Consider the following 27,069-nt stretch of genomic DNA (forward strand, 5'->3'; position numbering starts at 1 on the left):
CTGGGCTCCTTGGGAAGGGAAGGGAAGGGAGGAGAAGGGAGAGGAAGGGGAAAAGAAAAGAAAAATTGAAGTCTGGAAATAGTGAAACCAACATATCAAGGACACAACTAGGGAGTGAGTTTAAGACTTAGATCAGCCCAGGTGCAGTGGCTCACACCTGCAATCCCAGCACTTTGGGAGGCCAAAGTGGGTGGATCATGAGATCAGGAGTTCAAGACCAGCCTGACCAACACGGTGAAACCCCGTCTCTACTAAAAATATAAAAATTAGCTGGGCATGGTGGCACACAACTGTAATTCCAGCTACTTAGGAGGCTGAGGCAGGAGAATTGCTTGAACCTGGGAGGAGGAGGTTGCAGGGAGTCGAGATCACACCACTGCACTCCAGCCAGGGTAACAGAGTGAGACTCCGTCTCAAAAAAAAAAAAGACTTAGATCAGAAGCCACATCTCTATGGAAGAGGTGAAGGACTTTGTTTTAGTTCATGGAGATAAAGTATCTTCATGCATCATCTCAAACAACAGGGATAATCTTCAATCTTAGTTAAGAGCATCAATATTTAACCAAAGGGAAAGAAATCAAGAAGGAGTCAACCCAAAAATTTTGTGCTCCTGGCCTTCTTCTTTCATTACTCTTTTCTCTCAACATTTTATCTTGAAAAATTCCCAACTTTACAGTGAACACCTTTACATTCCCCCACCCAGAATTTACCATTAATATTTTACCACATTTGTTTTATCACATAATTATCCATCCATCCATTCCTCTATCCATCCACTAATTGATCTTATCTCTTATGCATTTCAAAACAAATTGCAGCTATCAGTCACTTTCCCCTAAATACTTCACCATGCATTTAACTAGCTGGAATTCAATATTTGTTTACAGTTTTTTTCTTCTGTTTTAAAATTTATAAGTGCAAAAAACTTGTAAGTGCAAAACTATTAATTGCACATCCATGGAGTCAAGACAAAAGCATACATCTGTGAAACCCAATTCCTTATCTAGATATAGAGCAACATCGTTACCCCAAAGTTCCCCTTTCCCCTTCACAGTCCATCCCCATCATCAACTCTTCAGAGTCAACCACAGTTCTGATTTTCTCCACTATGGACTACTTTTACCTGTTTCAGAATTTCATTTAAACGACCCTGATACTTGTGTGTGTGTGTGTGTGTGTGTGTTTTTAGTCGTCATTCACTCAGCATAATGTTTTTAAGATTCTTGCATGTCGCTGTGTCCATCAGTAGTTTCTTCCTCTCTGTTGCTCCACAGAATCCCATTCTATAGTTATGCCTGAGTTTCTTCATCCATTCTACTATCATTGGTCACCTGGGCTATTTCTAGTTGGGGGTATTTGCATAAAGCTGCTATAAACTTTTTGAAAACAAACATTTCCATTTCTTATGAATAAATGCCTATGAGTGGAAATTGTGAGTCATACCGTAGGTGTATGTTTAGTTTTATTTTTTTTTCAATGGCCATTTTCCCAAAGCAGTTGTACCATTCTGCATTGCTATCAACAATGCATGAATAGGTGTGGTTATTCCACATCCTCACCAAAATTTGATGTTGTCAGCCTTTTTAATAATAGTCATCCTATAAAGCTGAGGAAAAAATAGCAATCCTGGGGAGTATGTAGTTGTATGTCATTGTAATTTTAATTTGCATTTCTCTGATGACTAATAATGTTAAGCTCTTTGAAATACATTTACTGGCCATTTATGTATCTATTTTTGTCAAGTAACTATTCAAATCTTTTGAATTTTTTTGAGTTTTGTTTTTTTTTTTAATAACTGAGCTGTGGAAGTTCTTTATATATCCCGGATACCAACCATTTGTCAGGTTTATGTTTTGTGAGTATTTTCTGTCTGTGACTTGCCTATTCATTTTCTTAATAGCACGTTTTGTTTTGAACAGAAGTTCTTAATTTTGATAAAATATAAATTGTCAATTTTTCATGGTTATTGCTTTTTGTGATGTAAGAAAACTTGGCATATCCTCAAATCACAAAAATATAGTTCTATATCAATTTAATTTTTGAGTATGACTTGAGGTAGGGGTTGGGTTTTTTTTGTTTTTGTTTTTGTTTTAAGTATCCAGTTATCTGAGAACCATATGTTGAGCAATCCTCCCATTGGATTGCTTTGGTGTTTTTAATCAAAAAACAAATGTCAGGCCAGGTGCTGTGGCTCATGCTCGTAATCCTAACACTTTGAGAAGCCAAGGCAAGAGGATTGCTTGAGGGCAGGAGTTCAAGACTAGCCTGGGCAACATAGCAAGATCCCATTTCTAAAACACAAAAAACTTTTGTTTAAATTAGGCATGATAGTGCATGCCTGTAGTCCTAGCTAATTGGGAGGCTGAGGCAGAAGGACTGATTGAGCCCAGGAGTCTGAGGCTGCAATGAACTATGATCACATCACTGCACTCCAGCTTGGGTGACAGAGTAAGACCCTGTCTCTGAAAAAAAAAAGAAAGAAATAAAAAATCAAATATCTTTAAAAGTGTGGGTCTGTTTCTGTGCTCCCCACTCTGCTATATTGGTCTTTTTCTATCCTTATGTCAGTATCACAGTACAGCGTTTTCATTACTGTAGCTTTATAGTCAGTACTGAAGTAAGATAATATAAGCCCCCCAGCTTTATTCTACTTTTTTAAGACACCTTTGGACAGTCTAGGACATTTACACATCCACATAGATTTTGGAATCCACTTGGCAACTTCTATCCAAAAGCCTGCATTAAATCAACTTGGGAAGATCAACTTGGGAAGAATCAACATGTTAACAATATTGAGTCTTCCAATCCATAAACCTTTATACCTTTCTGTTTATTTAGGTCTTTCTAGATTTCTCTCAGCAATTATTTTAGTTTTAGTGTGGAAGTCTTGCATGCCTTTTGTTAAATGTATTCCTAAGTATTTCATGTAATTTGACAATATTTTAAATTACATTTTTACATTTTCCTATTGTTTGCTGATAGCATATAAAATACAATTAATTTCTATATTATCCTTGTAACTTGCAATCTTACTAAATTCACTTATTAGTTCTGGTATTTGTTTTGTATATTCCTTAGGATTTCCTAAAGAAAACATCGTATCATCTGAAAACATAGTTTTACTTCTTCCTTTCCAATCTAAATGTCTCTTATTTTTTTTTTCTTGCCTTATTGCAATGGTTAGGATCTCCAGGGCGTTGTTTAACACAAATGGTGATTGCCTTGTCCCAGTATTTTAAAGAAAAAAGTTCAATATTTTACCACTAATAGGCTGTTAGTTGTCATAGGGTTTTCATAAATGCCCTTTATCAGATTACAGAAATTCAGTTCTATTTCTAGCTTGCTAAGAGTTTTTATTATAAAATAGGTATCAAATTTGTTTAATGGTATTACACAATTGTTCTCCTTTATTCTATTAATATGATAAATTACAGAGATTGATTTTTGAATGTTCAATCAACCTGTTTTCCTGGGATAAATCTTACTCTTCATAATGTATTATATTTGTTATATGTTGCTGGATTTGTTTTTCATATTTTTGAATCTATGATCCTCGTGACAGATATTGATCAGCTATTTTCTTTCACGTGGTGTTTGCCAAGTTTTGGTATTAAGGTTACGCTGGCCTCATCAAAGAAGTTGACAAGTGTTCTCCCCTCTGTTTTCTGAAAGAACTTGTATAAGATTAATGTTGATTCATCCTTAAATGTTTAGAATTCACCAGTAAAACCGTCTGGGCCTGGAATTTTCTTTGTCAGAAAATTTTCATAATGAATTTAATTTCTTTCACAGATAACATCTATTTGGATGTTCCACTTCATCTTGTATCAGTTTTAGTAAGTTATAGTTTTCAAGAATGTGTCCATTTAATCTAAGTTGTCAATTCTGTTGGCATAAAATTGTTCATAGTATTATTTTATTTTCCTTTTAATGTCTATAGCCTGTAGCCACTGTAGTAACATACCACTTTTATATATGAGATTGCTAATTTGTAATCTTTCTTTTTTCTTGATGACAATAACTGGGAGTTTATTAATTGTGGTGACCTTTTCAAAAGCCAGCTTTTGGCTTTATTGTTTTTCTCTATTGTTTACCTCTTTTCTCTTTTGTTGAATTCTTTTCTGTTAAATTTTGTTGAATGTATTGCTTTCTTCCTGCTACTTACTTTGGGCTTACTTTGGTCTTCTTTTACCAGCTTCTTAAGGTAGAACCTTCAGATATTGATTTTAGACTTTTTTCCCTAAGACAAGCTTAAAGCTGTGAATTTCCCTTTAAGTACTGCTTAGCTGCATCCAACAAATTTTGATGTGTAATGTTTTCATTATTTTCTAATTTCCCTTCTAACTTCTTTGACGATGGTTTATCTAGAAGTGTGTTGTTTCAAATATTAGCATTTTTCCAGTGATCTTATTCCTGTTGATTTCTAATTTAATTCCACTTTGGCCAGAGAACATAGTATAATTATATGACTTCAATCATTTTCAATGTAATGAGATCTGCATTATGGCTACACTTGTATAATAGCCTATCTTGGTGAATGTGCCATAGGCACATAAAATGAATATACAGTCTTCAGTTGTCAGGTGTACTGTTCTATAAGTGTCAATTAAGGTAAAGTATATGATAGTGTTGTTCAGATCATACATCTTTGCTGATTTTTTTGTCTAGTTTTATAAATTGCCAATAGGATTATGGTATTTAAATCCCCAACTATGATCATAGAATTGTCTACTTTTCCCTCTAATTCTGTCAAATTTTGCTTCACATATTTTAATTTTTTATTATTAGATGCAAACACACTTATGATTACTGTCTCCCTGATGAATTTACTCTTAGCATTATGAAATGTCTTTATTTATTTGTGTTAATGCTCTTTGTCTTAAAGTCTACTTTACCTCATATTAATATTTTTACTCTATCCTTCTAATGTTTATTGTTTACATAGTATATTTTTTCCCATTCATTTACTTTCAACTTGTCTTTATATTTAAAGGTAAGTACTTGTAAACAACATAGTTGAGTCTTGCTTTTTTATTCATTCTTATTGCTTCTGCCTTTGAATTGGAGTGTTTAGTCCATTAACATTTCGTGTATTTTTGATATAGCTGGATTTAGGTCTACCACTATTTGTATCTATTTTCTGCTTGCCCCTTCCTTTTGTGTCTGGTGTGTGTGTATGTGGTTTTGTGTGTGTGTGCTTGCACACGTGTGTGCATTTCATCCCCTATTCCTCCATTCATCTATTTTTTGGATTATTTGAATGTTTATAAAATTACCTTTAAATATATCTATTGGCCTTTTAGCTGTACTTCTTTGCATTATTTTGTCAGCAGTTGTTTAGGGACTACAACGTATATCCTTCATGGCTCACAGTCGAATTAGAGTTAATACTGTATTATTATTTATGCTATTGCTACATATGTATTATATTTACATGCATTTTATAAATACCATGAGACGTCATAAATTTTGTTGTAAGCAGCCCTACATACTCTAATTTTTCCAGTTATATTGAAGTATTATTTACAAAATACTCTTTTATTTTCCTTTTCCATTATTTATTCTCTCCTCTAAAACATTTACAAATGGGATTGAGCAAAGGAAAATAATTACAGATCATTGTATTACCATAAAAGGGCAGATATTTGGAAACAAAGAGGGGTTGGGAAGGTAGGTAGTTTCCTAAAATTCTTTTTTCAAAAAAAAATTCAACTCTAATTTTAGATTCGGGGGTACATGTGCAGATTTGTTAGCTGGATATATTGCATGAGGCTCAGCTTTGGTATATGATTGATCCTGCCACCCAAGTACTGAGCATAGTACCCAATAGTTAGTTTTTCGACCCTGTCCCCCTTCTTCCCTCTCCTCTCTAGTAGACCCCAGTGTCTATTGTTGCCACCTTTATGTCCATGAGTACCCAGTGTGTGGCATTTGGTTTTCTGGTTTTGCATTAATATGCTTAGGATAATGACCTCCAGCTGCATCTATGATTTCATTCTTTTTTACGTCTGTGTAATATTCCATCATGTATATGTACCACATTTTTTTTATCCAATCCACCACTGATAGGCACCAAGGTTGATTCCATGTCTTTGTTATTGTAAATAATGCTCCAATGAACATATGAGTGCATGTGACCTTTTGGTGTAATAATTTATTTCCTTTGGATATATGCCAAGTAATAGGATTACTGAGTTGAATAGTAGTTTTATTTTAAAGTCTTTGAGAAATCTCCAAACTGCTTTCCATAGTGGCTAAAATAATTTACATTCCCAACAACAATGTATAAGTGTTCTCTTTTCTCTGCAACCTGGCCAGCATCTGCTGTTTTTTGACTTTTTAATAATAGCCATTCTAGCTGGTGTGAGATGATATCTCATTGTGGTTTTGACACGCGTTTCTATGATGACTGGTGATATGCAGCATTTTTTCATATGTTTGTTGGCCACTTGTATGTCTTCTGCAGAGTGTCTGTTCAGGTCTTTTGCCCATTTTTTAATGGAATTATTTGTTTTTTGCTTGCTGAACTATTTAAGTTCCATATAGATTCTGAATATTAGACCTTTGTTAGATGCACAGTTTGCAAATATTTTCTCCCACTCTGTAGGCTGTCTGTTTACTCTGTTGATAGTTTTTATTTTTGTAGTATAGAAGCTCTTTAGTTTAATTAGCTCCCATGTGTCAATGTTTTGTTTTGTTGAAGTTGCTTTTGAGGACTTAGCCATAAATTATCTCCCAAGGCCAATGTCCAGAATGGTGTTTCCTAGGTTTTCTTCTAGGATTCTTATAGTTTGAGGTCTTGTATTTAAATCTTTAGTCCATCTTGAGTTAATTTTTGTATGATATATGGTGAAAGGTAGGGGTCCAGTTTCATTTTTCTGCACACAGAGAGCCAACTATCTCAGCACCATTTATTGAATAGAAAGTCCTTTCCTTGCTGGGTGTAGTGGCTCATGCCTGTAATCCCAGAACTTTGCGAGGCTGAAGCAGTTGGATCACCTGAGGTCAGGAGTTTGAGACCAGCCTGGCCAACATGGTGAAACTCCGTCTCTACTACTAATAAAAAATTAGCTAGGCATGGTGGCATGCACCTGTAGTCCCAGCTACTTGGGAGGCTGAGACAGGAGAATCGCTGGAACCCAGGAGGCAGAGGTTGCAATGAGCCAAGATCGTGCCACTGCACTCCAGCCTCGGTGACAGAGCGAGACTCCATCTTAAAAGAAAGAAAGAAAGTCCTTTCCTCATTGCTTATTTTTGTTAACTTTGTTGAAGATCAGATGGCTGTAGGTGTGTGGCTTTATTTTTGAGTTCTATATTCTGTATAGTTTGAAGTCAGGTAATGTTATGCCTCTGGCTTTGTTCTTTTTGCCTAGGGCTGCTGTGGCTATTTGGGCTCTTTTTTTTTTTTTTTTTTTTTTTTTTTTTTTTTTTTGGCTTCATCTGAATTTTAGAATCGTTTTTTATAGTTTTGTCAAAAATGACATAGATAGAAATAGCGTTGAATCTGTAGATTGCTTTGGGCAGTGTGGCCAATGTAATGATACTAATTCTTCCAATCCATGAGCATGGAATGTTTTTCCATTTGTTTTTGTCATCTATTATTTCTTTCGGCAGTATTTTATAGCTGTCCTTGTAGAAGTCTTTCACCTCCTTGGTTAGATGTATTTCTAGATTTGGGGTTTTTTTAATTTTTTTTTTTTTTTTTTTGCAGTTATTGTAAATGGGATTGTGTTCTTGATTTGGCTCTCAGCTTGAACATTATTGGTGCTTAGAAATGCTACTGATTTTTGTACATGGATTTGTATCCTGAAACTTTACTGAAGTTGTTTATCAGTTCCAGGAGGCTTCTGGCAGAGTCCTTAGGTTTTCTAAGTATAAAATCATATCATTAACAAAGAGAGATAGTTTGACTTTTTTTTTTTCCTATTTGAATGTCTTCTATATCTTTCTCTTGCCTGATTGATCTGGCTAGGACTTCCAAGAATTTTTTTTTTTTTTTTTTTTTTTTTGAGACAATCTTGTTCTGTCACCCAAGCTGGAGTGCAGTGGTGTGATCTCGGCTCACTGCAACCTCTGCCTCCTGGGTTCAAGTGATTCTTGTGCCTCAGCCTCCCGAGTATCTGGGATTACAGGTGCGCACCACCATGCCTGGCTAATTTTTGTTTTTTTTAGTAGAGGCAGGGTTTCACCATGGTGGTCAGGCTGGTCTCGAACTCCTGACCTCATGTGATCTGCCCACCTCGGCCTCCCAAAGTACTGGGATTACAGGCATAAGCCACCGCATCCAGACAAGAATTTGTTTTTAAATAGTACTTTATATTTGCCCAGACATGTACCATACTGTTCATTTCTTCCTAAAGATCTGAGTTTCTATCTCGTATCACCTCTCTTTAACCTAAAGAACTTCCATTAGCATATCTTGTAGTGTAGGTCTCTTAGCCAATAAATTCTCTTAGTTTTATTTTATCTACCAACAATTTTCTTTTTGCTTTTATTCTTGAAGGACATTTTTACTGAATACAGAATTCTGGGATGACGGTTCTTTTTTCTTTTAGCACTTTAAAGATATTATTCCATTGTTCTGTGACCTCCACAGTTTCTAATAAAAAGTCCACAGTCACACTATGTTGTAATGTTTTCTCTGTCTACTTTCAAGATTTTCACTTTGTCTTTGGATTTCAGCAGTTTGACTCCACTAGGCCTAGGAATTATTTTCTTTGTATTTCTTCAGGTTAGGGTTCATTAAGCTTCTTGAATCTTAGCCTATTGCAAAATTTGAGGTATTTCCTACCATTATTTCTTCACTTTCTTTTTCTGATTCATTGTCTCTTCTCTTTTTCTGAGAGTCCAATTACATGTTCCTTATATCTTTTGCTATTGTCTCACAGGTTCCCAAATCTCTGTTCATTTGAAATACATATATTTCTCTTTCTCTTCTTCAGACTAGATAAATGCTACTAATCTATCTTCAAATTCACTGACTCTTTCTTCTATTACCTCCATTCTGCTATTCGGCCCCTCCAGTGGATTTTTTATTTAACATATTGCGTTTTTTTAGTTATAGAATTTTCATTTTGATCATTTTACAGTTTTTATTTCCCTGCTGTTTATTATCTTTTCATTCATTGTGATCATATTTTAATCTATTCTCTTGAGAATAATTATAATAGCAGCTCTAAAATCTTTAACTGCTAATTCCAACATCTAGGGCAAGTCAGAATTGGTCCCTATTGATTGTCTTTTCTCTTGAGAATGTGTCACTTTCTTTGAATCTTCATATGTTACAAAATCTAGGATTATATCCTAGACATTGTGAATATTGCTTTAGGGATTCCAAATCCATTAGTGTATTCCTTGAAAAAATGGGGTTTTTTTCTTTATGAGACTATTAACTTTACTCAAGTTGCACATTCTGACTCTTAAGTGGTAACTGAAATGTCAAGTAAATTATTTTAGTCTCAGATGAAATCCAACCTGTGCTTGGATTGTAGGGAAAATGGACTGAGGAGTCAGTCAGAAACTTAAGAAGAATTTATATATGGAATTAGGGATTTCCCTGCTCTTGATTTCTCTTTTCCCGGACTCCCCAGCGACTTTCCACAAATTGTAGTTGTCCTAAGTTCTGCTCTCCGGTTCTTCATAGAACAGAGCTTTCAGACAAAGGTTCCATATTTGTAGAGAGATTTTAGTCAGACCACATGGGACCAACTTTGGCCTCCCCTCTGGGTAAAAGTCATAAAAATATGTAACTCACCCTATGCTGATCCCTTTTGCCAAGTTGTAGCTCCCCTCCAGTATCTTCCTGCTTATTTTTACTCTTCGGTGCTTTCAGATCATAGTTTTTGTGGTTTTGTTGTTTGTCTTTTGTATTTTGCCCATAGTTTATCATATGAACCCCTAAAATAGGCCCCATTCTTAAGAAAAAAGACAATCAATAGAGACCAATCCTCCGCGGGAGGGTTGAGTCCTGCAGCAGTCACTAAACCATAAAAGCAGCACAACTCTTTCCTTGTCCTTTGATTATCAATATAATATAAAAGTTAATTATGCTGCTAAAATATACACTCAAAAATGGTTAAAATTGTAAATTTTATGTTATGTCTGTTTCACCACAATAAACATTTTAAAGTTAATTATGCTACCTAAATATCTAACTTAGTAAAAGGCATTTTAAGTTTACGTTGGAAAACAAATGAAATAAGAGTTCAGTAATTTCATAAGCAAAAACAAAAAAAGTTTTTGCAGAGCCACTATGAAAAAAAAGACTTCACTGATGGTTTTCTGGAACAGCAAAGTACAAAACATAGTATCACTGAGAGAATGATGAAGGATAACAAAGTATTCTAAAGACACATTGAAGGGGCTTGACCTTTCATCTACAGAAAAGATTCTACCTACACATTCTAGTCCAGTGTTTCTGCGACTTAATGTGCACACAAATCACTTGAAGGTCTTACAGTGCTTAGCCTTATCCTGAGATATCTCACTTACGCATGAAACCTTGTGATTCGTAACAAACCTATGACTTATATTTTACTTATATTTTAATTATCTGCAATAGCAGATGATATAAAAGTATGGAGAGGGAGACAACTGAAGAATGGCGGCTCTCCCTATGGGTATGTAGCCCTGGTTTCATATTAATGGGCATCTCATGTGAAGAATGCCTCTTCAGTGGTATATAACAAAACATCTAAAAGAACACAAGAAAGAATGACAATGTAGACCAAATTCATAAACATTTGACAGGACCATTAATGAATATCTCAATTAAGATATATCCTCCTCTACCATGCACTCCCTTAACTAAATTCCAGTGAAACCACTGGTCCTACAGAAGCGATGAAAAATTAGTGTTTCATATTTGATATCTATGAAAGACATCATTAATTGATCATGATGCAGTTCCTCACTGAGTCTACACTCAGTCTGTCTGAAAACAAGATGTAGGGTCAGCACTAACACTGATAACTACTTGCCCTCCTATCTTAGAGCTTTCCTATCACAAGATGGATAGCAGTCAGAGATGACAGCCAGGAATCCTCCTCTCCATTTGGGCAAAGATCTAAACGGAGAAACTGATCAAAGGAGTGTGGGTAAACATACTTCAGTCCATTTTCCCTACAATCCCTAAATTATATCCAGCTAACAAAGCCTTGTGTGAACAACAGTGGATACATGGTCTCAGAAAACACTTTCAATTGCCTATCACTGTCTCGGTATTGCTTCAGGAGCAAAACTTATGGAATACTCATTCCCCATGACAACACATCCCCTTTGATTTAAATAGTGCCTCACCTGACAGTTAATGCAGACCCCTCCACCAGCATAGATGCCCTGGGTATTCAAGCTTGCCTGCTGCCGCTCAACATCTGAATCATAGTAACAATCACTGGCATGGCCGTGGCAGTTGCATGCTGAAAAAAAAGCATACTAAGTCAATATTCTCATCATTACTATCAGAAGCTTAGTAAAGAGCGTAAATAGTATTACTGCTAATTAAGCTATAAAAAAGCCTATTCTGGAACACCCAGGACACTCTTAGTGGAAAATTTTTCGGGATTTTTACACAAAGGCCAGGCTATACTAAGATACAGTTTAGAGCTGCTTTCATTTGATATTCAATGAGAGAAGTTTCTCCTTTTTAAAAAAATACTACTTGGGGCTGGGCATGGTGGCTTAGCCTGTAATCCCAGCACTTTGGGAGGCCAAGGCAGATGGATCAAGAGTTCAGGAGCTCGAGACCAGCCTGGCCAATATGGTGAAACCCTGTCTCTACTAAAAACACAAAAATTAGCCAGGCATGGTGGCATGCGCCTGTAGTCCCAGCTACTCAGGAGGCTGAGGCAGAAAAATCGCTTGAACCCAGGAGGCAGAGGGTGCAGTGAGCCAAGATCTCACCACTGCACTCCAGCCTGGGCGACAGACGGAGACTCCGTCTCAAAAATATGTGTATATACCCCTAGAGAGGCTGAGGCAGGAGAATCCTTGACACCAACATTTTCACTGTCAAAAAAGATACATCAAAATGTCAACTAAACTTTGTGAATGAAGAGAATATTATTACTACCACTATTATAAACTATTACTAACAATAGTAATTGAGCTCTTGACACACTGTGAAAAGTGTTTTACATGAATTATCTCATTGAATCTGCACAGTAACTCTCTAAAGTAGGTACCATTATCCCTATAGCCCAGACTGGAAAGCTGAGGCTTAGAGAGGTTGAGGAATATGCCCATCGTTACACTGCCCATAACCAGAAGAGGCGAAATTCTGACCTGTCTTTGTTTGACTGCAGAACCTATGCTGTTAGCCAATACTCTAAACCTTTCAGTTCAACACTGTCTGGTAATCAACTGGGAATAATCTTAAAGTTTAATTACAGGGGAATGACTAAGCAAGCAACAGTATATTTGCTCGACTCTAAGTCCTATGACGATAAGGGCTGCATGTGTTTTGTTTGCAACAGAGCAAGGTTGTCAGCACACAGTGGGTCCTCAACAAACACTTGTCAGATTGGAACAAAACTCTGTATCATCAAAAATGATGTCAAAGCATTTTTAAGGATTGGGAAAATATAGGGAAATATCTAAAAATATCAAGTGAAAAAAATTAGGATATAAAATTAGATTATATAATCTTGAGTATTTAAAGTATGTATAAAAATTCTACATATCTAACAAAATATGAATAGTAGCTCTCTGCTATGGACTGAATGCTTATGCCCGCATCGCCCACCAAATTCATAGGTTGAAACCTAATCACCAGTTATTAGGAGATGGGCCCTCTGGAAGGTGATAAGTGCCCTTATAAAAGAGGCTCAGAGAGCTGCCTTGCCCCTTCCACCTTGTAAGGACACAGCAAGAAAGTGGCATCTATGAACCAGAAAGCAGGCCCTCACCAGACACCAAATCTGCTGGTGCCTTGATCTCGGACTTGCCAGCCTCCAGAACTTTGAGGCTATTGTTTATAAGCTACCCAGATGTTACAGCAGCTGAACAAACTAAGACACTCTGTTGGGGTAAATTCTTGGTGCTTTTACTTTATTATTATTTTTTTAATTTCCAAGTTATCTACAAGTAGTATATAATACTTCTAAAATTACAAAGTATAATTTAAAACTCATTTGGGATTGTCATCATTGCCAAGATGAAAAAGATTTAACATGAGTAAAATTCTTATTCTTTCTTAGGCAGACTATATATTCATTACATTCCAATTACATCAAAATGTCCAAGTTCTTGTTAGTAATTTGTATGTTTTAATCAAATCCCCAGGTGACTACGTGAAGGAAAACTTAATTAGATATGACACAAATTACCCTATCACTTGTAAAACAGGCTGAATGCTTTCTTATCTTTATTTTCTCTGTGGGGCCATGATTTTAAAAATTCAAGGCATTTATACTTACTATGTCAGTCATTTCTTAAGAAGTCTGTTTATTTTGAATTGTATATTTCAAATGGAATTTAGAAAGCACCTAATAAATGGAACCTGATAGGTCTGACTTCCATGCACTATTTTTGTAACTTTTAACCATTTAATACATTTTAAAAGGATAAAAACTTGGCGGGGCGTGGTGGCTAAAGCCTGTAATCCCAGCACTTTGGGAGGCCGAGACGGGCAAATCACGAGGTCAGGAGATCGAGACCATCCTGGCTAACACGGTGAAACCCCGTCTCTACTAAAAAATACAAAAAACTAGCCGGGCGAGGTGACGGGCGCCTTTAGTCCCAGCTACTCGGGAGGCTAAGGCAGGAGAATGGCGTAAAACCTGGGAGGCGGAGCTTGCAGTGAGCTGAAATCCGGTCACTGCACTCCAGCCTGGGTGACAGAGCAAGACTCCGTCTCAAAAAAAAAAAAAAAAAAAAAAAAAGGATAAAAACTTAGTAAAGGAGGTTTAATTTTTTTCATGTGTGTTGGAGTGAAGCATGTTATTTACAAAGGCGTCCATTAGTCTGGAAAACTAATCAAGTTGCAAATACTGGAATTCATGTAATTCAATCCAAAATATCCTAAATCAGTGTTTGAAAGCAGCGAAGAAACAACCCCTGATTATTTTTGTTATACCTTTCTCTGGTCCCCTCATCTGGGGTGAGGAATGGGGAAGTCATTGAGAAGGAACCGATTAGCTGTGACTATAAAGTGAGGCGGCCATCCGAGTAACACCGGGACTCAGAGATGCGCCAGAGCATTTGCCTGAAATGGCCGCAAGACCATCGCAGAACTTTAGCGTCTCTCAAAACTCCCTTGGAAGAGCACTGGAAATACCTTTTACATAAGTCTACTGGCCATAAGAGATCATCAGTCTTATCTCTTAATACTTTTTGGTCAAAAAGTATAAAGTCCTATAATCCCAGCACTTTGGGAGGCCAAGGCAGGCAGATCACAAGAGGCCAGGAGTTCAAGACCAACCTGGCCAACATGGTGAAACCCCATCTCTTCTAAAAATACAAACAAACAAAATTAGCCAGGCGTGGTGGCAGGTGCCTGTAATCCCAGCTACAGGGGATGCTGAGGCAGGAGAACCACTTGAACCTGGGAGGCGGCGGTTGCAGTGAATGAAATGTTTTCTGTAATTGGAATAAATATGTACCTTCCCAAGAAGATTGATTTAGAAGAAAATCTATAGTTGGATGTCTTAGGGTTTGTTTGTTAAAAATAACAGTTGTGTTTCTTCTTTTTTTTTTTTTTTTTTTTTTTTTTTTTTTGAGACAGGATGTTATTCTTTCACCCAGGCTGGAGTGCAGAGGCAGGATCAGAGCTCACTGCACCAACTCTTGGGCTCAAGCCATCCTCCCACTTCCACCTCCCAAGCAGCTGGGACTACAGGCCTACACCACCACCTCTAGCTAATTTTTGAATTTTTTTGTAGACAGAGTCTCACTATGTTGCCCAGGCTGGTCTCCAACTCCTGGCCTCAAGCAACCCTCCCACCTTTCCCTCCCAAAGTGCTGGGAGTCACCACATCAGGCCTAAAAAAAGAATACTTTTCTTACTTTATGTCACACTGTTAAAAGCAGTTTCCTGTCTTTTTTTCTTCCTTCTCTGGTCCCCTCCATCCTCCTCAATCCTACCACATTACTCTTCCCAGCCCTCCACACTCCAGTACTCCCAGTTTCCTGTTTAGACTCAACCTTGCCATCTTCTCTGGACCTCGGTCCTCAAAATAGTTGATTGCTATCCAGTATCACATCCTATAAAATGGACAAGGGGTTAAAATTTTATAGTGGCTGCATCATATTTATGATTGCTAAAAAGAGAGGTCAACCCATTAAAGCACTGCGCCCCATCATGCATGGTCATCATCATCATTGTTCTTTTTCTTCTCATATGTACATCTGAATTCAGAGGGCACTTTTCCCTCCAGTCAGTGAGGTTCTTATTACAATAGACAGACCTCAGACCCTAAGACTGACATGACCTCAGCCTCCTCACTAGCATGGGGAAAACTGCCTCAGCCCCCAGGGAGAGGAGGAGAAGGCCACGTGTGGCCCCCACCCCAGCCCCACACCCACCTTCACACTCATGGCTCTGCTCCCACACGGCAGGCTGCCAGCGCCTCTGATTGTACCCTGTGCAGCAGCGATCACACGTCTCCCCACAGGTGTGGTGCTGGCATTGACACCGAAACCTGGGCATGTGGGCAAAGTGCATCTCAGTTATTGAAAAGTTTTGATGAGGATCGGTTGATCCTATATGTGCAAAACTGACACACGAGTCATCACGGTTATCCACGGCACCATTCATTGAGGAATTAGGAGAACACAACACTTTGCAAGTATTATTTAAGCCTCCCATATCCTGCGTATTATCTCCATTTTACAGATGGTGAGACTGAGATTCAGAGGTATTAAGATACCTGCCAAAGGTGAGGCAGTGATAAATGGAGAGCCAGCCTTCCAAACTCACTTGTCTCTGAGGCCCCAGCTCTGTCTTCTCTACCCCATTGTTACCATAAATGAACACAGGAGCACTCAAGTGCTGAGTTTACTGAGATGTGTTAAGTATCACAGCTGCATAAAGATCTGGAGTCCTATGACTAAGATTTGCTCAAGTTTCTCACTCTCAACCTGTGGTCACGCCCAGAGATTTACACAATTCAAGAGCCAGCTGCTAATAAGATCCCAGAGAGCTCTGCTTCCAGAGGCGGCACCAGCTCCATCACGAGCCAAAAGCTGAGACCACTCAGCGAGGCAAAGGGTTAAAAGTCTCAGTTCAAAAGGGTGTACATCTGCCTTAACATTCCAAGTTAAAATGAAATTGTTTCAGCCTTGGCTTTGGATTGGAACTCCAAGCTTTGAGCTCCCTCCTTCTGTGCTTGAAAGAGGATTCAAAACCATTGTCCAGCACTGGTGTGATTCCGTCTTGGTCTTGCGCAGCTGTCTGTGGAGCAGGAGTCGTTCCTCTTCGTCTGCCTTTTCTCTCTCACCTAACAGCGCGCCACCACCCCACAGAAGATTCGATGGATGAGCCACCTGAGGCCTCAGAACTATCTTTTTGGCAACTGCTGGGGGGAGCTGGAGGAGGCCAAGCAGGGTCTGGTGGCAGTGAGGGTGGAGGCTGGGGAGGGGACTGAGGAGGAGGAGGAGACTGGGGAGGAGGAAGGAGAGGGGATGGGTTGGAGGTGGGAATCCGGCTGCAGCCCGGGCTGCTGGAGAGCGCCAAGCAGGCTGGAGGCCTGAGGGAGTGGGAAGAGCTGCTGGATCTGGAAGGATGCGAGCCAGGAGGGAGCCGGGGGCATGAAGGGGTGGGAAGACGGCCTGAAGCCCCAGGAGCATGAGCCAGGCGAGGCCCGGGGCCTGAGGTAAGGTGGAACCCAGTTCGGGTTGCCCGGGGTAGGCCTCGGAGCTGGGCGTGCGTCAGGCCGGCATGGTAGGTTTCTAATTCCGGGCTGGGTTGGTCCAGGAGGCTGGGTTGGTCCAGGAGGCTGGGTTCGCGGAGAAGCACACGCCTCCCTGTTGGAGGAGGGCACGGACGCACAGCCTAGGGTTGTTCTCCAGTCCCCAGGCCTCAGAGTCTGGGGCTCCTGAACCCACAATTCACCCGACTGCTTCAGCCAGTTACTGGGGCGGGGCGAGGCGGGGGGCAGGGAGTGGGAAGCGGGGAGGCTCGGAGGGGACTGAGGAGGCAACCACCACTGGGAGCACACGGTTGCCACGTGGTTGGGGAAGGACTGGGTGCAGGCACCGCATCCAGGGCCCCCCTGAGTCCTGGCACTCCCGAGCCTGGGATGCTGTGGCTCAGGTGAAGTGGGCTGGTAGTACCAGGATTCTGGAATTCTTTGTCCGGCCCTGACAACATCTACTGTGATGGCAGCTCTCAGTTTTGGAGCCCCTTTCCTGTCTCACTGTGGTAGATGGAACTTGCCCCACTTTGCGGATGACGATACTGGTGCTCAGAGATAAACTCACTTGACGAAGGTCATGATTGTAGGCAGAGAGACTAAATCTAAACCAAGATGCTTCACTCCATAGCTGGTGCTTCATGAATATCGTGAATATGAAAGAGGCTTTGGGTTTTGGTTGTGTTTTTTGGGGGGGTGGTGAGCGGGGGTGTCCCCGCATGCCGCCGTTTGTGCGGCATTGAGCAAACAGCTTTTTTTTTTTTTATTATGAGAAACTTGCAGTGTTCAGTTTGAGTCAAATAAAGACCCGAGACTATTAAAACAACAACAACAGCAAAACGCCTCGTCTAAGAAGGCTCTTGGCTGTGCCTGCAGGGATTCCATCAACTCTTCTCTAAGGGAAGCTGGTGTGGAATATACTCAGTTCTATTCCCAAGACAGGGTGTCATCCCTCTCCATACTCAACTGCCTGGTAAAGCACATGGACATAGATCTACCTGGCAGCACAGAACAACTGGCATCCAAATGGGCTCTTGTTGGAGAGGCAATTTCAGCTCATTGCCAATTAAACATTTGGCATTAGCTAGACTACAAGATTATTTAGGGAAGACTGCTTCAAGAACATGTAGTGCTAGGCCGGGCGCGGTGGCTCAAGCCTGTCATCCCAGCACTTTGGGAGGCCGAGACGGGCGGATCACGAGGTCAGGAGATCGAGACCATCCTGGCTAACACGGTGAAACCCCGTCTCTACTGAAAAATACAAAAAACTAGCCGGGTGAGGTGGCGGGCGCCTGTAGTCCCAGCTACTTGGGAGGCTAAGGCAGGAGAATGGCATAAACCCGGGAGGCAGAGCTTGCAGTGAGCTGAGATCCAGCCACTGCACTGCACTTCAGCCTGGGCGACAGAGCCAGACTCCAGCTCAAAAAAAAAAAAAAAAAAAAAAAAAAAAGAACATGTAGTCCAACTCCACACATAGGGGGATTAAAATTCAGCATAGCAAAAAAAGGAGCTGGATACCCATCTGATTCCCACTGGCACTGCCAAATCACTGCTTTTCCTCTCTTGCAGCCCAGACTGATGGTTAATAATACATCTGCTGTAAAGATGTTATTTAAAGATGTCATTGGTTAGAGAATTCCCTTCGTGATGATCACTCTGCCCCACTCCTAGGGAAAATTGTTATTTGAGACTAGTATCAACAATCATGCTTTTTCTAAGTAACTTATTACTTTTTAGCTTGTGATCATAGTGAAATATGAAACCAAGCAGATTTCCCTTTTTGAGTTGGCTGCTAAGAGGCTCAGAATTAAATTTGAGGTCCTTCCACATATCCATGCAGCAAGGTCAACATGGTATACATGCTTGGTTAACAACCCCCCTTCTTGAGTTCCGCCTCAGTAGCCAGTAACTTTTTTGATAGTCTGGGCTTGGCTCTATCCATTAAGTTTCTGAATCCCTTTAAACTATTATAAGATTTCTACCTCATCATGGATGTGGATTTCATCAGCATTTGTTCAAGGTCAGCTTGTTGGGCAGAAGCAAACCAGCAGACAAGAAAAGGCAGGCAGTCATGTTGAAGTGGATTGCTGCCAAACTGAGCCTTTCACGAAGGCTTAGGGAGACCTCCACACATGTGTATTGGGAGAATTAACCACCCAGTGTAGAACTCCTCAGCTCTGCCAGGGTCTCCAGGGTTCAGTAGCCTTTCTAAGCAGGAAGTTCATGCCCTCTGTGATAGCATGTACTCCTTTCCCACATGGCACTATTTTGTTCCAGGCTCAGCGACATTAGCTGGACCTCTTCTCTCCTCTCTCCAACTCAGAACTTATTTGACCCGATTTCTAGTGTCTTAGGGAGACAGGACATTACAGGGTGGAAATAGATTAACGATTAATAAACAAGTCATTTTCCACTAAAGGTCAATCATTTGGTGTGTAACCTCCCTCAACAGCACTGCTGGATCCTTGAAGTGGGGACAAAAACGTTAAGGGCTATGGGTGGTCAAGGAGAAGGGCCCCACAAAGCATATCACAGACCTTGAGAACTAGCAATTCTGCCTGAACACAAAGCTTGACCTAAAGAGGCACAAGCCTGAATCTGACTAAAAGTGAAATATATCTCTGGTAAATGCTGCTCTTGAAACATTGTAGACTTTAAGTTAAACATTGAGATAAAATGATTAGTATATCTGGCATCCTGTAATTTCCAGCCCTTTAAAGTATCCCTCTTGCAGTGGTAACACAAATGTATTGCTGAACACTTAACATTTAAGACTCATGCATCTTATTGTATGCAAAATATACTCAAACTAAAAACAAAAAGGATACATTCATGTTCACAGCAGCATTATTCACAATAGCCAAAAGGTGGACGCACCCCAAGTATGTATTCACAGATGAATGGATAAACAGAGTGTAGTATATACATATATACAAGGAAATACTGTTCAGCTTTGAACAAAAAGAAAATTTTGACACATGCTTAATATGGATGAACCTTGAGGACACTATGCTAAGTGAAATAAGTGATGACAAATTTAATAAGCCAGTATTTGTTGCAAAAGGACAAATACTGTATGATTCCACTTATATGAGGTACCTAGGATAGTCATGATGATTGCCAGGGGCCAGTGGTAGGAAGAAACAAAGAGTTGTTTAACAGGTATAGAATTTCAATTTTGCAAAATGAAGAGTTCTGGAGATTGGTTGCACAACAATGTGAACATAGTTACCGCTACTGAACTGTCACTTTAAAATGGTTAAAATAGTAAATCTGATGTGTATTTCACCACAATTTAAAAAACAAGGATTTGAAATGTAAAGCCCAATCCCATTAAACTAGGAATGACAAGTTTTATTTCTCTTGCCAGCTCTAATCAATTGGCTGCCTGAGGTATGTCTTGGGGGTGATTTGGTGGCTGGGACACAGATTATCCAGAGTGCTGTGATTGATTAGCCATGTCTGCCAGGGCCCATAGTGATTATATGAAAGAAAGTGGAGAGTTGGTGGAGTGGAGGCACACACCCCCACCTATTCATTGATCCTGAATCATTCCTATTGAGGACAGGAACCTAGAAACATTTAATGGGATGCAAACATCCACTGAAATAATTAGACTTATTCATAGTAAGGCTGAAAAAAATCTGCACAGTGTACTTACAGTTTTTCAGGATTGTTTGCATTGCACACTTCAGCATGGCCATTGCAAACACACCGCCCACCAATGCTGATGTCCTTTATGCTGTAATAATACTGCACGACAGAACACAGAACGTGCAAGTTTCACTGAACAGTGACAAAAACTTTCTCTTACTAGTCTTTAACCCACATCTGCTGCCTCTGCTTCCCTTTTAAAATTCTGTATTCTTGAGCCCTACATTGGGATGTAACGTGTCTTATAAAATAAACACATTCCTTGATAAAATGTAATAACATACTGCTGAATTTGTGCATTTAAAAAATTCAGATGCTTGAAGTTCATGAAGGGAAATTGCCTTAGAAAAGAATCATACTTTATAGCCTATAGGAAAGGGATTAAGAACGTCCAAGTTTATTTTTATGTAAATTAAAATAATTTTTACATTATGTTTTACACAAATGAATTTTATACATTGAACATATTTATTTATCAAAACTGAATTTTTATACCAAAAAGGTTGCACTTGCTTTGTGCAAAATACTATCCCAGGTTCCGGGAAGGGAGATAATATTTACAGAGATGGATCCAATGCATCCCCGAGACTGGAGGGGCCACCAGAATTTGCTGAAGCCTTCCTAGCACAGGGTCGGAAAGACTAGAGTCAAAGTTTCAAGCTCCAGAAAGGCCAGAGAGAGCCAGCTCAGATCCAGCTGAAGATCAGCCCCTAAACCAGGCCACAAATATGTGTAGATCCTCTCATTGACAAGGCCCCTCTCCAATATGTTGGAGGCCTCTGCAGTGGTGACAATAGGCAGCTCCTCCTGCCAGCTCCTTCTGCCAGCTCCCTTCCTTCTCAGACTTGGCAGGAGACTGCCCAGGATTTGGGAGGAATGTGAGGACTGTAGAACAATCTTTCTCATTGAGGCCATGCTGCCAGTGAGAAGAATATCTGTCAGCGAGAAGTCTTTGAATTCACAAGGACAAGAGGGTTTTTGTCCCTTTATTGTTGTTGTTGTTGTTGAGTGTGGTTGCCTTAAAGAGCCCTATTGATTTAATGTTGGGGTTCTGTTCTGGTTCCCTCATTAAAACCTGTTAAAGTGTCAAGGCTTCCTGGAAACATCTTAGTCTGAAGGCATTAACAGCCCCCCTTGTTAATACAGATAAAGTCGGTATTACCAGGGCTTTCCATGACAAATTAAGACTCAGGGGCTTTCCTGCTGGCCACTGTGAAAGTTCCCCTCCACACGTGTTAAGGGCAGCAGCAGCAAGAGAAACCCCCAGTCAGCCTTCACCCAGCAGCACATGTGATGTGTGTCATAAAGTAGCTGGTATCATATTCCTCCATGAGAGAAGCAACCTAAACTTGGGGGGTTAAGATTATGTACTATGTATGCGGTACACTCCATAAAATAATTATTTAATGGAGAGGCCTGTATTCATCTAAGTGAAAAGTAATATACGTAGATATATATGACTGCAAATCTTGCAACCCCCAAAAAGACAATTTAAGAAAAAAAAAATTGGTAAGGTACATTTGTGGCAGTGCTCCAGGGCACATGGAGGAACAGCAACACAGCCCGGCTATAGTTTATGAGAAAGTCTAGCCCTCCCTTGCAAATATCCATCCTCAGATTCAACACAGTCCCCAACTACACAGAAGCTCAGAGGGAGCTGAGGAGAGCAAAAAATACAAAAGATAGGCCACCTACACCCAAGGTGCCTGCCTTTCTGTAAAATGCTCAAAACTGTGGCAATACTTACACTTTTCCCTTCCTTCCTTTCCCAGCTCTCTGATGTTACCTATATAAAAAGCCAAACTCTATAAGGTGCACTGGGCATCTTCCATTCACCCTCCAGGTCTGCTCTCCTCCTTCTCCACCCTGTCTGTGCCTGGGAGGTGAACTTTATGGCTGCAACCAATGGACTGTCTTTCTTTCTGGCTTCTTGTTTGGTTTGGCCAATGGAAGGCACCAGCAGATCAGAGGGTGGAAGAAGAGTGAGCTCAATATATTTATTCTGTGGGCTCCCTCTGTGCCCAGGAGACAAGTGTACTGCCCTGACACCTGAGGGTGAGAGCTGTTCATGGGGTACCTCCAACACAGGAGAGGGCGCTAGTGCTCACCAGTACCTAGGTGCCTCCATTTCAGCTAGATGACATCACCAAGCCTCCTTGCATCTAAGTGAGGCTATAATATGACCAGTTCTTGCCCATAGAAATAACCTCTGATGAGAAGCAGGTAGATTTTTCTCTACACTCTCTCTTCCCTCATCTGATGACCAACACGTAGGGGATCCAGAGGAGGACTGTGAGGTCCTACCGAATGGCTGCATCTCTATATAGAAAGAACCTGCTTCCCTGAATGACTGTGTGAAGCCGATCCTACCTGCTGACCCATGTTAAACTGTCATATGAGCAAGAAACAAAGCTTTATTTTGTTAAGCCACTGAGATTTTGGGATTGCTGGCTGTAGTATTAATTATCCCATCCAGACTAGTACCAGACTGACTATAATTGTTTGCCTTTCATCTTCTTTGAATATAATGATTTTTCTTCAAACAGCCATTTTTATACGTTATTAGATATAAAACTCCTAATTATATCTAGTATTTCAGACAAGAACAACTCCCACACCTACATCATTACAGGCTACAAAGGTTACTTAAAGAGTTCAAGGCAATTAATTTGGTAAGCCAAAAAAAATGAATAAATAAAGTAACAAAACAAATGCTCTGACTACTCACCCGCCGAGTGACAGTTGGATCTCGCTGGGCTTTGGAGATGAGGTGTCCAAGAAGCGTATTGGTTCGAAGAAAACGCAAGCGGATGTTTGTTGCCTTGGTAAACTCCCTCAGGGTGTGAGAGAAAGTAAAATTTTTTGCACCTGGACGACCGTTTATCAAGGACACCACAACCTAAAACGACCACACACACATAAAGGGGGAAAAGGTTCCTTTTATCAAAATTTAGCAGCAAGTAAGCAAAAATAACTCACATGCCCCAAGGCACTTGGTTTCTCTAAGCCATTTGATATTCGTAGGGGGTCTTGGATCTTGTTTATGTCTAAAAACATCATTGCTAGTCCCATCTTCCCTCACACTTCCTGGTTCCAAGGTCTGGCAATATGTCTTTGAAACCTGGACTCTTGAGAGATGTTATCATTTCATTTTCAAAGCCTTTGTTCTATCAGTGTAGTTGTGGGACTGTAACACTATGAAATGTTGAAAACATAATGTTACAATCTGTAAATATAAGGACACAACTTTGTTAAGCTGCATCAAAGAAACAAAGCTAAAGTAACCCAAACATCTACATGAGGTTGAAAAAGGAAATCTCTAGATATAAAGTTTGACTGTAATGCGGGGGGAAAAGAAATCTGTGTAAACCCTCCATTTTGTTTTAAAGCCCAAAGTGACAAAGCCCAAGTGTCAGCCATTGGAAATATGAACCACTCATGAGTTGTCAGAAGATACCACATCCACATGCTCAAGTAAGGTCTCTCTACTTAAAGAGAGGGAGGCTGACACCTTTGATGGAAGTTTATTTGAAACTCAGTTCATATTCATTATAGCCTCACAATTTCCATGGAAATCTTCACTGATTGTTTCACCTGAGTTTGCCCATCTCCCTTAACAATAGCCAAGCTAACTTTACAAGGGCCAAATGCAACCTCACAGGGACAGCAATTTTTTTCTCTCCAACAGATTATACCCATTCTACCAAAAGGGATCAGGGATCAGGTAGGATCAGCTCCATGCAGCCATGCAGTCATTCAGGGAAGCAGGCTCTTGCTATCTAGAGATGCAGCCATTCTGTAGGACCTCAGAGTCCTCCTCTGGATCCCCTACATCTAGTCATCAGATGAGGGAAGAGAGAGTATAGAGAAAATCTACCTGCTACCACCAGCCCCTCCTCTTCTCACTCTTACAGGGGATCATGGGATCATGGGTGAAGAGGTAAGGGGTCATCATTTCAGTTACCAGCAACCCACTTTCTAAAAACATCACCAGAAAGGACAGTTCAAGACCTGTGAGCCTTGAATCAAGAATCCTGACTTTCTGGGGATAACTGAAATCCCCCAACAGAATTTCCAACCTGGTTCATTCTGGGAGCACTCAATGTGATTCCTTAACTGTTCAGTCCCAAGCCCTGTTTCCATCTTGATCTATGTTAGATGTCCTTGAAAGTGCAAGTTTCGCAATTATGAAAAATTGGATATCCTCATGTTCATTTCTGAGTCTTATCTCTCCCAGTCTTCCAAATCTACTTACCTCACCATTTTCCAAAGGTACAATACGGGAATATTCAGTAACACAAAGTACATCATCATCCCGGGTGACAGCCATATTTGCCTCCCGCCCGAATTCTTTTAAACAGTCTACTTTAGAATCTAGAAGGAAAGTATTTCAACATTATATAACAAAATATTATCATTTTGTTGCAAATCTCTTAAGAAGACTTACGTTTCCTTAAGAAAATACACAAAGAAAGAAAGAAGAGAAAGGCATTTAAAACTTTTAGAGAAAAGCTGAGAATGGAGTTTTTAATTCATGAAAGAAAATACCAAGCCATTTCAGGCCAGTTGACTTTCAGTGGCAATGCTTGGAGACGCAGTGCTAACTCCACACTCCTACTTAGGAAGTTTATCTTCTAAGGAAACCTAGTGGAAAACCCAATGCCTTTATAAGCAAAATTCTTGTCCACCTCTGTTCATCACAGGGTTTAGAAACCCTGACATTCTTCATTAGTGAAGATAACAGAGTCGAGGTGAGTAAAGCACAGCATAGGATCTATAAAGATGGAACTTAGTTTCTAATTCTGCATAAAAGGAAAAAGATGGGAGATTACAGTTATTAAAGTCATCTCATCGATTCACAGCTTCTACCATCTTACAGGTGCTCCCAAATAGTGCCAAGAACTGTTATCATAAAAGGAGTTTCTACTTCATTTCTGCATGTGGTATCCTTGAACACATGCTTGAGAAATGGGAATATTCTTCTTTTTTTCCTTTTTCAGATGGAGTCTCTGTTGCCCAGGCTGGAGTGCAGTGGCACAATCTCAGCTCACTGCAACCTCCACCTCCTGAATTTAAGTGATTCTCCCACCTCAGCCTCCTGAGTAGCTGGGACCACAGGTGCACACCACCACACCTTGCTTATTTTTGTATTTTTAGTAGAGACAGGGTTTCACCATGTTGGCCAGGCTGGTCTCAAACTCCTGACCTCAAGTGATCCACCTGTCTTGGCTTCCCAAAGTGCTGGGATTACAGACATGAGCCACCACGCCCAGCCAATATTCTGAGAGTAATTTAGAGGTTAAAAGTGACCAGTCCCTAACTAGTCATACTGAGAGATTATTTTTCGTTTCGTTTCTTTTTTTTTTTTTTTTTTTTTTTGAGACGGAGTCTCATTCTGTTGCCCACGCTGGAGTGCAGTGGTACAATCTTGGCTCACTGCAACCTCTGCTTCCTGGATTCAAATGATACTCTGACCTCAGCCTCCCAAGTAGGGACAACAGGCACGTGCCATGATGCCTGGCTAATTTTTGTATTTTTAGTACAGACAGGGTTTCTCCATGTTGGCCAGGCTGGTCTCAAACTCCTGACCTCAGATAAACCACCCACCTTGGCCTTCCAAAGTGCTGGGATTATAGGAGTGAGCCACTGTACCCAGCCAAGATTAATTTTCTAATTAAATCCATAGTCTTGATCTGTTCCAAGTAATTAAAGCCACACATAACATGGTAGACAAGATTACTTACGAGCAAAGTATTGCCATGGTGAGTAGGTGCTTCCAAAATCTACAGATCTTTCCAAGACCCAAAGATCAGGGCGAGGAGAATTTGCAAATTTGATTAAAATATAGGCCACATGGAAGAGCTGATAAAACAAAAGAGATACAGTTATTAAAGTCATCTCATCGATTCATAGCTTCTACCATCTCTATATGATGCTGATTCCCAAGGCAACACGTCCCACCACAACCCCTTGCCCAAGATCCCCATCCTGATTCCTAACTGTCTATTGGACATCTCTGTGGGGAAAAGAAAGAGAGATCAGACTGTTGCTGTGTCTATGTAGAAAGAAGTAGACATAAGAGACTCCATTTTGTTCTATATTAAGAAAAATTCTTCTGCCTTGAGATGCTGTTAATCTGTAACCCTAGCCCCAACCCTGTGCTCGCAGAGACATGTGCTGTGTTGACTCAAGGTTTAATGGATTCAGGGCTATGCAGGATGTGCTTTGTTAAAAAAGTGCTTGGAGGCAATATGCTTGTTAAAAGTCATCGCCATTCTCTACTCTCAAGTACCCAGGGACACAATACACTGCGGAAGCCTTCAGGGACCTCTGCCTAGGAAAGCCAGGTATTGTCCAAGGTTTCTCCCCATGTGATAGCCTGAGATATGGCCTCGTGGGAAGGGAAAGACCTGACCATCCCCCAGCCCAACACCTGTCTCCCAGCCCAAAACCCATAAAGGGTCTGTGCTGAGAAGGATTAGTAAAAGAGAAAGGCCTATTTGCAGTTGAGATAAGAGGAAGGCATCTGTCTCCTGCTGGTCCCTGGGCAATGGAATGTCTTGGT

At 40.2% G+C, this 27,069-nt stretch overlaps 1 protein-coding gene across 4 annotated transcripts in view; it reads right to left on the bottom strand.

Moving 5' to 3' along the window:
* The window catches only part of LAMA3 (laminin subunit alpha 3), a 273,575-nt gene that overhangs the window by 186,424 nt on the left and 60,082 nt on the right, over nucleotides 1-27,069 (bottom strand). For all 4 annotated transcript variants that reach the window (XM_050767788.1, XM_050767786.1, XM_050767785.1 and 1 more), the window contains exons 3-8: nucleotides 26,249-26,366; nucleotides 24,760-24,878; nucleotides 23,233-23,403; nucleotides 20,512-20,603; nucleotides 15,523-15,638; nucleotides 11,299-11,417 (exon numbers count right to left, since the gene is read on the bottom strand). In XM_050767788.1, coding sequence (XP_050623745.1) covers nucleotides 11,299-11,417; nucleotides 15,523-15,638; nucleotides 20,512-20,603; nucleotides 23,233-23,403; nucleotides 24,760-24,878; nucleotides 26,249-26,366 — 735 coding nt within the window. The remainder of the gene's footprint in view (nucleotides 1-11,298; nucleotides 11,418-15,522; nucleotides 15,639-20,511; nucleotides 20,604-23,232; nucleotides 23,404-24,759; nucleotides 24,879-26,248; nucleotides 26,367-27,069) is intronic.

This window comes from Macaca thibetana, chromosome 18 (genome assembly GCF_024542745.1).
Source record: "Macaca thibetana thibetana isolate TM-01 chromosome 18, ASM2454274v1, whole genome shotgun sequence".
NCBI classification, from domain to species: Eukaryota; Metazoa; Chordata; class Mammalia; order Primates; family Cercopithecidae; genus Macaca; species Macaca thibetana.